This window comes from Hesperophylax consimilis, chromosome 5 (assembly GCF_061612785.1).
Source record: "Hesperophylax consimilis isolate HC1 chromosome 5, BYU_Hcon_1.0, whole genome shotgun sequence".
In the NCBI taxonomy this organism is placed as follows: Eukaryota; Metazoa; Arthropoda; class Insecta; order Trichoptera; family Limnephilidae; genus Hesperophylax; species Hesperophylax consimilis.
Genome location: NC_142840.1, coordinates 27,172,292 through 27,187,638, shown reverse-complemented (window position 1 = coordinate 27,187,638; position 15,347 = coordinate 27,172,292). Strand labels below are relative to the sequence as shown.

General features: G+C 33.7%; 1 protein-coding gene across 1 annotated transcript in view; it reads left to right on the top strand.

Moving 5' to 3' along the window:
* LOC149423720 (uncharacterized) overlaps window positions 1-15,347 on the top strand; it is a 55,863-nt gene that overhangs the window by 29,242 nt on the left and 11,274 nt on the right. The window contains exon 2 of the mRNA XM_089632088.1: window positions 6,535-6,662. Coding sequence (XP_089488214.1) covers window positions 6,549-6,662 — 114 coding nt within the window. The 5' untranslated portion in view covers window positions 6,535-6,548. The remainder of the gene's footprint in view (window positions 1-6,534; window positions 6,663-15,347) is intronic.

The window sequence follows — 15,347 nt, the reverse complement described above, 5'->3', positions numbered from 1 at the left end:
TTGTTATTTTGATTATTGATTTGATCTGAGTTTTGTTGTGTTCATCCTTCTTAGGCCAACTTTTCGAACAACCTTTCAGAATTCAGAAAACATCTCGAATAACAATTTTCATGCCAACGTTATAAATAAATGAAACTCGTTTTAATGTTACTAAAACTAACAAGTTTATTAACATATCTTATATACATTTCATCCCAGCTTTGTCCTTCGGTCATCACTGCTCTGAAAGGTAGTAAATCACTCCTTTTGGTTTTAAATATGAACTAACTCATCCACCCTACAAAGTTTTCAACGATTCTTAAAAATTACATTAGTTTTAATTTAATTTATTTATTAATCTTAACATAGCTCTTGTGCATAGTCATAATTTGTGCTACTGTTTTTTGTTCCCTTTTTAAAATTTGATATATTTTCAATCGCAGTAACTTCTTTTAGAATTTTGTTATATATTTGGACGGCCTGCTACATAGGAGATATCTGGGTATTGATTTTTTTCCTTGTATATAATATAATTAATTCATTTTCATGTCTCTTACTGTGTCCGTATATCTCATGATTGTAATTTAATTTTATATCAAGTTCCGTAGACATCATCCCTATGTTAATTTTATGTATAAAAGAATACATTCAAATATATAGTATGATTCGTAATTACAAAACGTAGCTATTTTAATACGTCTCTTATTCGTGCACATGTTGCGCATGTGATTCGCATTAGTTTATTTTGTAAGTATTTGCAAGTTGAACATTTTATGGTCGTTGCAGAGAAAAAGAATATTTGAAAAATAATTTAGTTTATTTTATGACATGTTTCTTTATTAACTTTATTTCTGATCCTGCCAAAAAACGATATTTTTGCAAGTTTTTAAGTTGAAATTATAAAACGAAAGGATGTGAAAGTACCCACACTAACATATTATTACTTCGGACGTAATATTTAATATTTACAACACGCGTTAATCATTTATATCTGTCATCCATGGCACGGTTCCTCGAAACTCTTCGTTATTATGTTTCTATGTACGGGATGTTTCAGGACGTATCGTTTATCCGGCTTTAAACGAGTCCTGAACTTAATTGGAGTAAAAATGTAGATGTCATTTTGTGTAACATTTTTTTAAGGCCACTGTCGTCAATAGTCAATCAGTCGAGTAGCCCCTCATACCCCGGCCGAACCCTTAATGTTTATACCTGTGCAACGCTGAGTGCACCATGAGATACAAATGGGCCTTGTGAATAATCGAAGTAACGGGTTGCGGCGTATGAAAGAAAGAAATATAAAATATTTTATTGCTTTGAAACGATAAAAAAAATATGTCAACAGCTTAGTCCAGACCCCTAGAGGCGTGTGACGCATGTGTTAGACGAGTGCGAGCAAAAGTATAAAGAAATGGTTTAGTATGAAAAATTTCCGAAAACCTACATTATTATAATCACAAAATGGTTTCGTACTCTTTATTATGCGTTTTTGATGGCGTAATTATCTATTTTATTTGCTAGTCAGATATGTCGTGTATTTTGCGTTGTGTGGACTGTCTGGACGAAGCTAATATAGCAAAATGACATTTACATTTTTTACTCGAAATAAGTCAGGGAATCGCTGGTTTAAGTCTGTCAGGAACGTCCTCAAACATCCTGTATAATATACCAGGATTCGAGTATAGTGTAGTTGGATCATACGTATCCGGTTGTACGTTATACCTATAGCATGCTATTTTATAAGTTGTTCGTCCACGTGAAGTTTAAAGTGCGGGTTTTGCCAACCGCAGAACGGGGCTGGAGGCCACCTGGCGATAAAGATTAAATACTGCTCTCCGTAGGCTATCGGGGATTACAAATACGAAAACCTGTTAAATATTTGATTGAGGTGTTAATTAGAAAAACACAATATTTTCACGTAATTAACTGCTGAATAAATTTTAAGTTTTATTTAATTCGTAAACTTTAATCGTATGTAGTGAATAGTTGTAAAATAAGTATCAGATTCTCACAGACAATTAAATTACGTTGGTTGATTTAAAGGATGTGAAGCTATTTTGTGATTCTCTTCTTTTTTGGGCCAACGTTTCAGAAAAGCTTACAATGGTCTTCACTAGGGCAGATAAAATTATAAGTTTAATCTTGGAGGCACACATTTTTTTAAAGGTTATGTTGTTTTCTAGCATTACCGACATCGCCGATTCAAATCGAAAAATAACAAACAATTTGATACACACATTTAAAAAAAATTGTAATTTCATATTTATGACTCTTGATGGAAATGACGTTGCCAAACGAAAACAGGTGCAAGGACCTATAAGATTACAAACAATGGTTCCAGAGCACACCGTTCGGTAATTATCGCTGCATTTCTGCTTTGAAGTTAAGATGTTCCATGGTTTTTATTTGTGTTTTAAACCTTCCAAATCAAATCAAATTTCAGATAAGATTAAATTTCGCCTTAATGCAGACCAATATTTTTGTCACAAAAATATGTTTTCGCACCTTGCCTCCACCTTCTTGCGTCGGGCGACAAAACAGGCTGCAAGCTTCCCCCCACAACCCCCCTCACCTGAGCTCCCAGTCAACCCACCCCCACCCCCCACAACCCCTCTACAGCCACCTCTCCCCAGCCAGACAGCTTCATGTAATGCAGCTTCTATAAATCATCCGTTAACAAGTGCGGTGAGTTATGATTTCCAAAGTAAGTCTGAGTGTTTTCAAACTGAGAAGAGAACAATTATTTGCCCCAGAATCCGTTATACGTAATTTTATCATGATTTTGTAATGAGTGGCAAAAAATAAAATAGCAAATACGCTGAAGAAGTTAATTTAATGACAGAATTTTATTTTACATAACAAAAAAAAATCGGAATTAAAAGTGTTGACCTAACTATGCTGCTTTGTTATCTAACTGTAACATGAGTTATATAGAGAAAATACCACACTTAAAAATCCTGTTTCCAGGGAAACGTTTAAATCAGCACTGAAAACGAAACGATATTTGAGTATGATATTTTATCTAAATGCGTAATACAGATGTCAATAATTTTGTTCACACCGACATCTATTGAAAGCTTACAGAACTTAAACATGAATTACGAACCTTTTTTCCAATAAAAATCCTAAAAACGCATTGAGGGGAGTGGGTGTAGTTAAATTAGTGGTTGTATGTATTTTTGAATGAGAAATCTAAAAAAACAGCGCCACCTATCAATTTAAAAACTATCCTATATTTCAAGCTAGAACCAATCGTACACATTCACAAAATTTCATTGAAATGGGTTGCGTGTACGAATACAGTGAGACGTGATTTGTATAAATTAAGATTATTCACTAAATCTACTTAATATTTTCTACTTATTTTTTATATAATAAGTAGAATTATTATAATGAAAAAATTATTATCTACTTGATTAATGCACGTATTATAATTTACTTAAAACTGTTTTCGTATTATTGTGTACTTAATTTGCTTATTTTTTTTTATTTTTTTTAACTTCCGATTTAGTTGTCCGGGTTAAATCTTCCCCAAAGGAAAAACTTAACCCTTCCACTCACTTTTCCACAAATGATCATCTAGTCAATCAACATTATGTAAGTGCATTATATAAGCAAAATAAATACAAAACAATACAAGAACAACACGTCAACTCACCAGAGATCGAATGGGAAAATAATTCACCGACTCCAGATATTTTCATATCAGAGGGTTCGGCTCGGTAGAACTTCTAACAGGGCCTATAAATCCTACTGATCCCTCAACAAAAATATTCAAAAAATCTTTTGTTATCCTACATGTATTCAAAATGACCGACTTTTGCATCTTTATATATAATTTTTTTGATAGATCTCATACGCCTAAATTTTTAATTAGAGAGCTAGGTATAATGCCAGTAGCCGAAATAACGAATGGTAATATTTTTATAGTCTGAGAATGCCAAATTCTTTTTATTTCATTTCCTAAATCTGTGTATTTTCTTATTTTTTCACTAACAGATTTTTGAATATTACAGGAATTTGGAATAGCGACATCAATGATATAAGTTATTTTTTTTAATTTTGTCATGTAAAACTATATCGGGTCTATTATGACTAATCGCTCGGTCTGTTAGTATAGTTTTATCATAATATATTTTATAAAATTCGTTTTCTAAAAATGAATTTGGTTCGTATTCATAATATGGTACTACATTACGGCAGTCAATCAAGTTATGTTTAATTACCAAATTTTGGTGAATTATTTTTAAAACTTGATTGTGCCTAAATGTATACTCGGACGGTGCTAATATAGAACATCCCGATATAATATGTTCTATAGTTTCCGGAAAAGCCAAACATTTTCTACACAAATCATCAATTTGATTTGTATCTTTGATTATATGCTTTCTATAATTTTTAGTATTAATGACTCTATCCTGAATGGCAAGCATAAATCCTTCTATTTCTGCGCTCAACTCTCCAATACTCAACCATTTGTTTGACGAAATTTTGTCAACATACGTTTGGTTGAGATAATTGAAGTGTTTTGCGTGTAAAATTTTATTTGACCAGGAATCAAATAATTTCTGGTTGGAATAATTTACTTTTATTTATCTCTTTCTATTATTTAATTATTATTACTTACCTGTTAGTATTTACTCATTTTTATACTAGTTTATTTTTTGTTAATAATTATTAATACTATTCCTCTCGTCATTGTATAGTGTGTAGTGTTAATGTTTGTAATTTTGTAGGTTTATAATTTCATATTATTTAAAGTTAACATGTATTTGTTTATTTACTATAATTAAAAAGCTGCATATCTTTTTTGTAAAATACCAGATTTTAAATAAATAAATGAATAAAATATTGTAATACTTTTCTTTTACATGATCAAGTTGTTCTTGCTAAATTGAAACACTTTTCGTTCCGGAAATATCGTAAAGTGTTATATTTCAAGGCTTTAGATTATAAATATTCAACGGAGGTTGAAGTGAAACAATGGTGGTGTCGTCATATTAATGATGGATGGCTGACAATGGTCGTGTCGGACATTTTCTCCCTTTGTAAATTTTTTTCCGAGAAAAGTGTTAAATATCTTACGTAAGTAAAATGAAGTGGTTCTGTCTCATTATCGTAGAAGTATTAGTGTTACTGTGTGTATATACTACTACAAACCTTTTCCGCATTTCGTTCTATGCCCTTTTTTTACTGAATTTTCGTCTATTACGCAGTAGTATATACTCTTGTAATATACGCACATAAACGATAATATTGCAATTTTGCGTTGACTGTTTTTGACGTGCTGTAATGCGCTTTTCCTCTTCAACGAGCTAATGTTTGAGAAACCTCTAAAATATTCCCAAAGCACCTCAAATTAAAACCAACAAAACACCGTTATAACGTTAAATTTGTAAGCAGTTGATTAAAATAAAAAAAGTATCTCAAATATTAATTTCATAATGAATTAATGGAGTTATGAAACTATTTTTTTACATTAATTGCACACAAGCAGCCATGTGGAAAATAATTTCTCTAAGGGCCTAGGCCATCTTTGGGGATGCTGTGTGGTAGGTTTTTGTAGAGGAAGTTCTGGTAAAGAAAAAGGCATGAGGGGTGGGTAGGTATCTGGGGGTAAGTGTCCAGGGCGATGTTCCGAGAGAGTCCTGTTGGAGAAGTTAACCAGTCCCACGCGATCTGGCCTACAGAACCTCGAACCTCACATGAACCCGGACACTCCTGCTTAGTCACTCAAGTGTATCAGAACTACCTGGGGTGTATATACTACCCATACCCGCCTCTCAAATTGCTATTAGTACAATTTTTTTAAACAACTATTTTTAAGGCGATGCCATACGTAGTAATGCAAAATCATGTGTTTTTGGTTTGAAAATGTGGTCGACTAGAAATGTTTAGATGGTTTAATTAAATACTGCGAGTAGAATATATCCTGGCCTTTGAAATGATCGATTATTTTTTAGATAAGTTTTATATAAGCCCAGAAAAAAATAATGTAAAGGCCTATGAAAACTGCTGTAAAGTTCAAAATCTTCTACTTACGAACCCATTTTCGGTTATGATTTTATTGTATAATGTAGCAAATTAAGTTATTTATAAAATGATCGAAAAAAAATTGAATATTTATGCCTGAACATCCACAAAATAAAATAAAAGGCACTTTTTGGGCATGTTTTTTTCTTGCATAAATCAAAACAGGCGGATGGTGTTAAGCGGGAATTTAAACCTTATCGCCATCTACGTAAGGGTTGTTATTGATAGCGGCTCAATTTAAAATATTATACGACGTAGTGCATCGCCTTAATGACGATGTTCATATTCTAACGGGGTGATTGTAACATGAATTGCTTAAGAAAAATGGTACATGGGTTTATTAAAAAAATGCGGAGTAATAGATGAAATTTTATAAAAAAATAAAAATTTTATAAAAAAAGCATTAAATGTTGCTGTCGTGTGATGATAATATTTGAGGCGTTTGATACTGTAATATAGTGGAATAGTCAGCATTATGCAGGCAGTAGGCCCCGGTAGTAATGATGGATGCTTGGTTTCCAGTGGCGCCCCGCGCGATGTGGCAGTTATTGATGGCGCTCAGCTGGATAACTGTCACACTGTCGGATAATTTCTTCACCGCCTCCCCCTCGTCCTGCCCCGCCGAGTGCATCTGCTTGTCACAGTCTCAGGTATGTACCCAACCAACCACCACGTTACGCCACTGACACTTCCCTCTCATGCTTTTAGAATATTATTTATGATATCCCAAATCCATTCAATTTGAGGAGAGGTGGGACTTTTTATTTATTTCAGTATATATATAACTAATGTAGAACAGATCATAATAATATAAATGTGTGGCTATGATCTTTGGCTACAAATCCGGAGGTCGGGGTTTAAATCCCGGCGAGTGCATTTAAACTTTATTTGTGTTATTTCGCAATTTCATTATTTAAAAAAAGCTGTGCCCCGCCACTCGTTGCTGTGTCTCTGTGTGTGCTTATAGAAAACATAATAGCGCCTGTTGCTTTTGGTTAACTTGGTGTAAGGTTGGTTAAGACGCCTATCCCAGTAAGACAAGAGATCCTGGGTTCGATTCCTGGTTGTGATCGTTATCTTTTTATTTTTCTGTGTCTTGTACTGTTTCATGTTTTGTTCAAATTTATTAGTATTATCTTCTGCAATGATATATTACATTGATTTTTATAACCTTCATAATATAAAAATATAAAAAGTGGTTCCTGAATTTTCATTATTGCTACACGTTCCAGAGTGGTAAATACTTTCGGTGAGCGGAAAACTCATCAAAATGACAATTCAACACACCTTTAAAAAGTGATGAAACAAAAACTAGTTTATATAGTTTACGTTTTTGAGGCTTTTATGTTAGTTTTTGCTATCGTTTTTAATGACTTTATATAACTTTTTAAACGTGTGTTGAGTTGTTATTGCGTTGAGTTGTCATGCAACCATTAATTTTATTTCGTCTTTCTCTAAAATAGATTTTACATCAATTAACTATAAAATATTGGTAATCATATTTGATGATATAGTTCCAATTAATTATAAAATATTGGTAATCATATCTGATGATCTAGCTCTAATCACCTATAAAATATTGGTAGTAATATCTGATCATCTAGCTCCAATTTTTTTAATTTTTTTTTTAAATTTTTTAATTTTTTTTTTTATTAACGACAATTATAATTACAAAGTTAAGTATATTATTCGCAGTCCTCCTCACTAGGTATTCCTGTTCCGAGGCGGACTGTAGGTTTTTGTATAGGTGTAGATCGTGATTTCCTTGTTAATTTCTACAAAAAAATTTTTAAAAAATTGTCTTCACATTTGTTCAGTTCATAATTTTATTGATTTCCTCATCTTCATGTTTACTTAGCCATAATTTGATGTTGTTTTTAAATTTTTGTGTCTCCGTTGTGTTTTTGAGTTCAATTGGCAGGGCATTATATAGTTTTGTAGCATGGAAATGATGATTCTTCTGGCCAAAAGACATATTGAAATATAAATTAACTTTAAAACATTGGTAATCATATCTGATGATCTAGCTCCAATTAACTATACAGTATTAGTAATCATATCTGATGATATGACTCCAATTAACTATAAAATATTGGTAATAGTATCTGATGATTTAGCTCAAATTAACTATTAAAAGTTGCGCTCTTGTTGGTCAAATGAACTGTATCAAAAATAATAAAATAAAAATAAATAACAATGCTCCATTAAATTTCCATACGGGTTATACCCATTTTTAGTGGTTCTTCATATTTTATAAGATGATATAACAGTACTAAACCTGTACCTTACGTAGATAATAAAATGAGGGAATGACTTTAACACCTCCACCTATAAATACTTTTATGTGGAACATAAAATGGCCAACGGTCAAAGGGTCTGGTCATCATTCTAAGGGAGATTGAAATATAAATATTTTACTCTTGACATCGACCAAATGACATCAATGACTCTCGATATTAAACCGCATCAATTATGAATCCAGTTTGCTCTAATAAAACCTTCACAAATTTCACGTACGTATCTATTATCCTGCCATATCAACTTCACTCATTTATTTATTTAATAACCGACAATTTTAAAATTTATTACTCTTTTCTTAAATTTAATGGTTTTACTTTCGAAGCAAGTAAAGTTTCCGAATAAACTATATATCAGCATTTGCTGCTTATTTTTACACTTGCTGTTTATTTTTACAAATAACTAGAGTAGACCCGTGCAAAATCAAGGGATAATATACCTAATTATTGTAGGATTTGTGAATCTGAAACAATATTGTCAATTTTCTGTGTAATGCAATTATATTTTTTGTTAAAAAAATTAGACATTTATTCTTCTAATGAACACGTTAGTAAACTTGAAAAATCACCAAATCTGCGAAATATTAAAATAAATAATTACACGTTTAAAATAAAGAATTATAAAATAATTTTTTGATTATAGGAAGGTGGTACCTACTTGTTTGTCTGGTTCACGCAAAAAGCTCAAATTATGAAAATTCCAAAGCATATTTGAGTTCATTGAAAGTGAATAATACCAAGCAGAAATACTCGTATTTCGTTTCCCGCACTTGCAACTGAAATAAGTATTTTTATATAATTATTATTTATATAGGAACACAATACATAGACACATGTTGGGTGTGTAAAAGTCGGCTTATTTTGTGGTCACAAAAGCTTTCAACCAACTTTTACAAAGCTTTGCAGTGGGAATGAAATTAAATTAAGTTTTATCCGCATAGCGTGAATGTATTATAAAAATAAATTAGTATCAAGTAGAGAAGGGATGGGGCACCAACAAGAAACGTTAAGAAATTAGATGTCTGGAAGCAAAGCGTTATGCCGCGGCCGCGCCGGTAAATACAGAGATGCGCCTTTCTTGGCTTGAATGTTGTTTGAGAAACATACTCTATGTCAGACGGTTGTTCATTCCGAACATATAATGATTTTTTTTTATCTAAGCAGTGCCATTTTTTACGACCCTGCTAGATGATGTGATGGCCTCCGTGGTAGAGGGGTAAGGCTCTCGACTAGCAATTCGAAGGTCGCGGGTTAAAATCCCTGGATGAATTTGTGTTATTTCACAATTTATTCAGTAAAAATTATATGTAGTGTACTTGCGGCACGTTCCAGAGTGGAGAATACTCTCGGTATCACCCTGGTGGAAGAACACAATTTAGAATGTTTTATTGAAATAATAAAATAAATAAAAAAAATAAATATTGGACAATTTTTATAGCGCCGCTTTTGTGAGTTATCACCTCAGCGCTTTACAGTTGATGCAGGTATTAAAAATATATAAATATTACCAAAATAAAGTGAAGTTAAGTAAAGTAAAATAAAGAACAGGAACAGGTGACATGAAGATAGAAGATGGAGACTCTCCAGCAAGAATCCTAGGTGGTGAAGAAACTGGACCAGCTGCTGCAGCGAAAGAGTCCACCAACAGTGCCAACACGAGGTTCGTCATCCATCCAGGTATATGTCTGCTGCTAATAAAGCGCTGAAACAATATCCTCACATAGATAACAGACCTTGGCAGCACCGCTGAGACTCTGCTGCAAGAATCCGAGGTGGTGAAGGAACTGCACCAGCTGCTGCAGCGAGAGAGACTACCGCGTCCACCAACAGTGCGGCTTTATCCATGTCTTTATATATTTCTCTTCCCCATATAGTTACCCTCCCCACTACCCACAGCCTCAAAACATACCCTAATTGCGGCTACCATAGACTTACTGGGTTCACACCACTGTTGGGAGCAGTTGGGAGTCTTGTGCAGTAGTCACATACAAAAGATAGGTTAGTATTTATGTTAACTGGCATGTGTATGTGGCAGCCAGACGCGCCCTCGCGTTTGTGTTTTTTTAAGTATTTTCAAGGGAAATGAGACAACATCCCTTTGAAATTATTTTTAAAATCAGTCAATCAACATTTTAAATGAGCTTAAAAATTAGTAATCTGAACTTTATAGTAATGTGATTAGAGTGCAGTGTGTTAAAAATGAATACAGTGCACAATGCACCACTACACAATCACCAGGAACAAGATTACATGGAGATGAATGATGGAATTGCCGAACGTCACGGCGGTGCTGCCAAGGTCTGTTATCTATGTGAGGATACTGTGTCAGCGCTTAATTAGCAGCAGACACATACCTGGACGGATGACGAACCTCGTGCTGGCACTGTTGGTGGACGCGGTGCACTCTTTCGCTGCAGCAGCTGGTCCAGTTTCCTCACCACCTAGGATTCTTGCTACAAAGTCTCCATCTTCTATCTTCGTATCACCTGTTCCTGTACTTCATCACCTGCTCATGTACTTCATTTTATGTAACTTAATTTCACTTATTTTTGTAATATTTATATTTTTGTAATACCTGCATCAACTGTAAAGCGCCCTTGAGGTGATATCTCACAAAAGCGGCGCTATACAAATTGTCCAATAAATAAATAAACTGTTTAATATATACCTTCCCTCAAAGTGCAGGCAATATGCCATTCGAATGAGCTACTACAGAAATAGGAGCTGCTTTTCAAATGCCACCTTCAAGGCAAAATTAAAAAAAAACACCTTTCTGTTCCCGTTAGCTTAACGTTCCGCTTCACCCGCCCCAAGTTCCCACCCTTCTCATATAAACAATATTTATGTTTATTAAAAAAAAAACAACATTCACACTATGAGGAAAACAACGCAACATAATTTTATTTCCACTATAAATCTGAGTTGGCTTGGAGAAATTACCTAGAGGAAATAAGCCCATCTTTACACAACTGAAAATGTTTCTTCGTCGAATGAACTTAAACAAAAATAAATTTCTGGGGAAATCCTTAATTTATTTCCAATTGGCTGATTTCTCTCTTTTGTGGAAAATAGATATCTTTATTTGAAAAGTTAAGTTTTCCTTTATAAAACATATTTAGTCTCATAAGAATCACATATAAATTTTACCACCTTTATTAATTGTTTAGTATAACCTACATTACATCCTTCAGTTTCTCAGTAGGGCTTTTAGCATTATTTTGTTCTTATTCAAAATGCAAAAACTTTCATTATTTATCGTGCTTTATATTATCAGCTTCTTCAAAGATCACAAAACTCAATGATAATACATTGTGTTTTGATATCCCATATTTTTCACTTACACCAAGATTAATGCGCCTCAATGTATCAAGGAATTTGAAAGCATAAAACGGGAATATCCGGGAACAAATGCACCGCCACCGCCACTAGAATATGTGGGTAATTCAGGAAGGCTATTCCGTAAGGCAATAAAAACGTTTTCATGAATTTTATTGCTCTTATTCTACGTTATATTGTTTTGAAACGAATTACTTGAATGTAGCGCAAACCAGACGTTACATATTTCGTTCGGAAGATTTCATTGCTTTGTTGTTTTTTCAAAGTGTTGGCGAATGTAGAGAAATGTTTTTCTTGTAAAATATTAAACTCGCGGTATAAGTGTATTATTTGATTAAAATTATTAAGAATTTTTTTTGTTTTGGAATAACTTATGGAGTCGGAGGAAGGAAGTTGGAATGTGTGTAGGGCCTATTAGCAATGATAACGGGACGCCTCGGCAAGGCAAGGGTCCTAGGTTAAAATCCTAGATTCAACCGTATCTTTTTTCTGATTTTTTTGTTTCATTTTTTCGTTTAAGAATCCACTAATATTGTTATTTTTAAATGATAAACTAATGTTTATAAGACAAGCTTTTTTGCATAGTATAAAGGATAACAAATAATAATAAGCAATAGTTAGTCGCCTGAAATATCAATACAAATTGAAAATATATCCCGAGTAAAAACAAATAAAGTTGGTTGTTTACAGGTGGAAAAATGTAATAAGCAGTAATTGTTGATTGAGGTACTAGTACATATTGAATCATTTGGCGGGTTGGAAATAAGCCGACATAGCTCAGTGGTTTCAAAGCACCTGACCAGATATCAGAAGGCACGGGTTCAATTCCCGTTGGCGGCATTTATTTTTAATTAGGAGATATTGTCAATTTGTATTGATATTTCTTATAATTATTTTTTTATTAATATTGTCATAAATAATTAAACAAAAAATTTAAATATTGAAGTTTTTGAAACACGATATGCTGAAAATAATTTTATTCATGGACAGGTCTTAGGAAATGCATCGAACAGAATTTATTTATTTTTCAGTCTCCAATAAATAGTTTTACACCAATATATAAAGGTACAGTGAATGAGAAAAGCTAAAAACATATACTTACACGTAGAAACAAAAAAATTATGAAATTATACAAAAAACATACAAAAAGTAACATTAATAGCAAATAATAGAAGAATGTACGTAACATGTGTGTTTGATGGTTTAAATAATGCGTAATCTGTATCGAATGCGAGAGGTGACATTAGTGGGTAACGTTATGTATTTATTGCTTATTTGTGAATACCGGTGATTCCAGTAGCATATCACAACATTTACACACATACATATATTAGTTGCGATGCAGCCTTTTTCAAACTTTTCTTCTAATCTTGAATTCATTGACATTTGACTGAAAAAATCTCTCAAGAAAGTTGGTTTAGAAGCGTAGTCATTCTCCCCAGAGGTATGATCATTGGTAGGTTGGTCCTCCCTCTTGGAAAAATAAAAAGCCTGTGCTGCCTCGCTCTGGTGAAGTTATCGGGGACGTAAAATGTAATACGTTCAAGAACATCAGGATTTAAAATGTGGCCATTGAACAGCTTATGTGCTACTAACACCATTTTTCCCCTAACGTCTAGACGATCTAGTCGTAGCATTCCAACGAGAAAGTCATGGGATAACAACAAAGGGTAGTATCCAAACTATCATATGTAAAGGCATCGCATACACTTGTTTTGCAACTTTTTGATATCATTTGGGTATAAGGGATCTTTGGGTCCCCATATAAACGAGATATAATCCATTCTCTAAAAATTACATTTTTTCTGTAGGTACTCGTACCAAAGACTTCGTTGGGCTGGCCACCTGGATAATGTCAGATGACAGGAAGCCGAACATCGTGACTTATGACTCATTATCAAGATGTTGTTCCTGTGAAAGTGACTTGGAGGCCATCCGCTGAAAACGTAGAGATAGATGACTACATTTGTGGACGAGGTCTAGGGCAGTTCGGCTGCAACGTTTCACACGAAAAAACACAAAAACAAACACATTTATGCTTGCGTTAATTTTTTTTATCAAAAATAATATACATAATCGTGTCATAGGTGAGGTACTCGTAGGTAGATACAACATTCTGTTTACGTGCTAATTTTTATGTGCTGTTACATCATTTTATGTCGACAAACGACAGTTGAATTTGATCATGGCGTACAGGAGGCAGCGCAATGTAAAAGAACGATATTTTAACAATGAAAAAAATACGTACATTTTAATACAATTTTTTTTAAGCAGTACCAAAACACGGCAGGTGTTGGGTGCAATAATAAAAATAATGTCTACCAATTATCTGAATTAATATAATACTTAGTGTTAACCTTATAATATGATAACTAATGATAATACAATGAACTCAATAATCTTCTCCCATGGTTTAAGAGTAAGCTGTGCAATTAACCGACAGATTTGATAAGCGAATTCATCGATTTCTGGTTGCTACGCCAGAGTTAATAAAAAACATTATTCATATGTAAGTGCAAAAGATAAAATTACCATAATAAAATGAAAGCTTCCAATAGAGGTAACTAGAAACACACGAGGACAGTACAATACTGTTTTTCCCAGCTCCGGAATCACTGTCCTAGTGTAAACAGTAGTTTGGAAGACAGGACTGTGAACCAAGACACTGTCTCAGAGATAGACTGGGAAGCTATCTCCGCAGGATAGTTTCTCATCCCCACTAACGTGCCCGGCTGCGTTGACAAGACAGTAGGACAATAGCCAGTCGCTCCCGTACATTTTTTCGCCTTAAGAATGTCGCGTAAATGGAACCCAGAAGAAATTACTAAATTGATAACGGTATATAGTGAACACGTCTGTTTATGGCACATTGATTGCCATTATTAAAAGGATTAGAATAATGTCATGTAATTTATTGCTTCGTAGATAGTGCCACAAAATTCAGGTACAAGAAACGATATAGCGGCTTTCAACAGTCTAAATGTATTTTGCAGCGATCTGGAGCTAATACCCGTCACTTAAAATATTATTCTTATTTGCAGTTCGACCTGAGCATTCCCTCATTACTTTATTTTCGCGTTGAATTTTTGGCGAAACGAGGTTAAGTCGCAATTCAACGTGCTCTGGTGACATTCTCATGGACATTTTATATTCCTGAGGATCTTCCACTTCTAATTATTTTAGGATCATTGAAGACGCTCCCAGTGTAGATCTGCGCCCCATCCAATTCCTAACAACAGTTTTATATTTTTATTATTTACTTCGCTCTCCAACAATTCTAACACAATTTGGTATAAATGACCTAATATTTTTCGTGAACTCGTTCGTAACGCGCGTCGTCGTGTTTCCATTTTGACAACGTTCCGCGTTTGAACTACGGTAAAATTATTCTATTGTCCCATTTTACTGCCCTACGCGGTTCAAGCTGTTAACGGAACAGGGACCGGACACTATTGTACTGTCTCCTGTATTGTCCTCGTGTGGTCCCGCCATGTGAAATTGGAGTCGAACTATTTAAACTGGGCCCCGTATGAAGCGTCCTTATATTTCGAACATTGAGAGAATTCATCAGAAATTATTGTGTTTTCTAACAGTTCTAATAAACTAAGAAATTCTATCTAACTAATACATAATGGTGAAATTCTGACACAAATCAAACAATTTGCGCAAGACTCTCACACTCGGAAACGTCGCCACTTCATA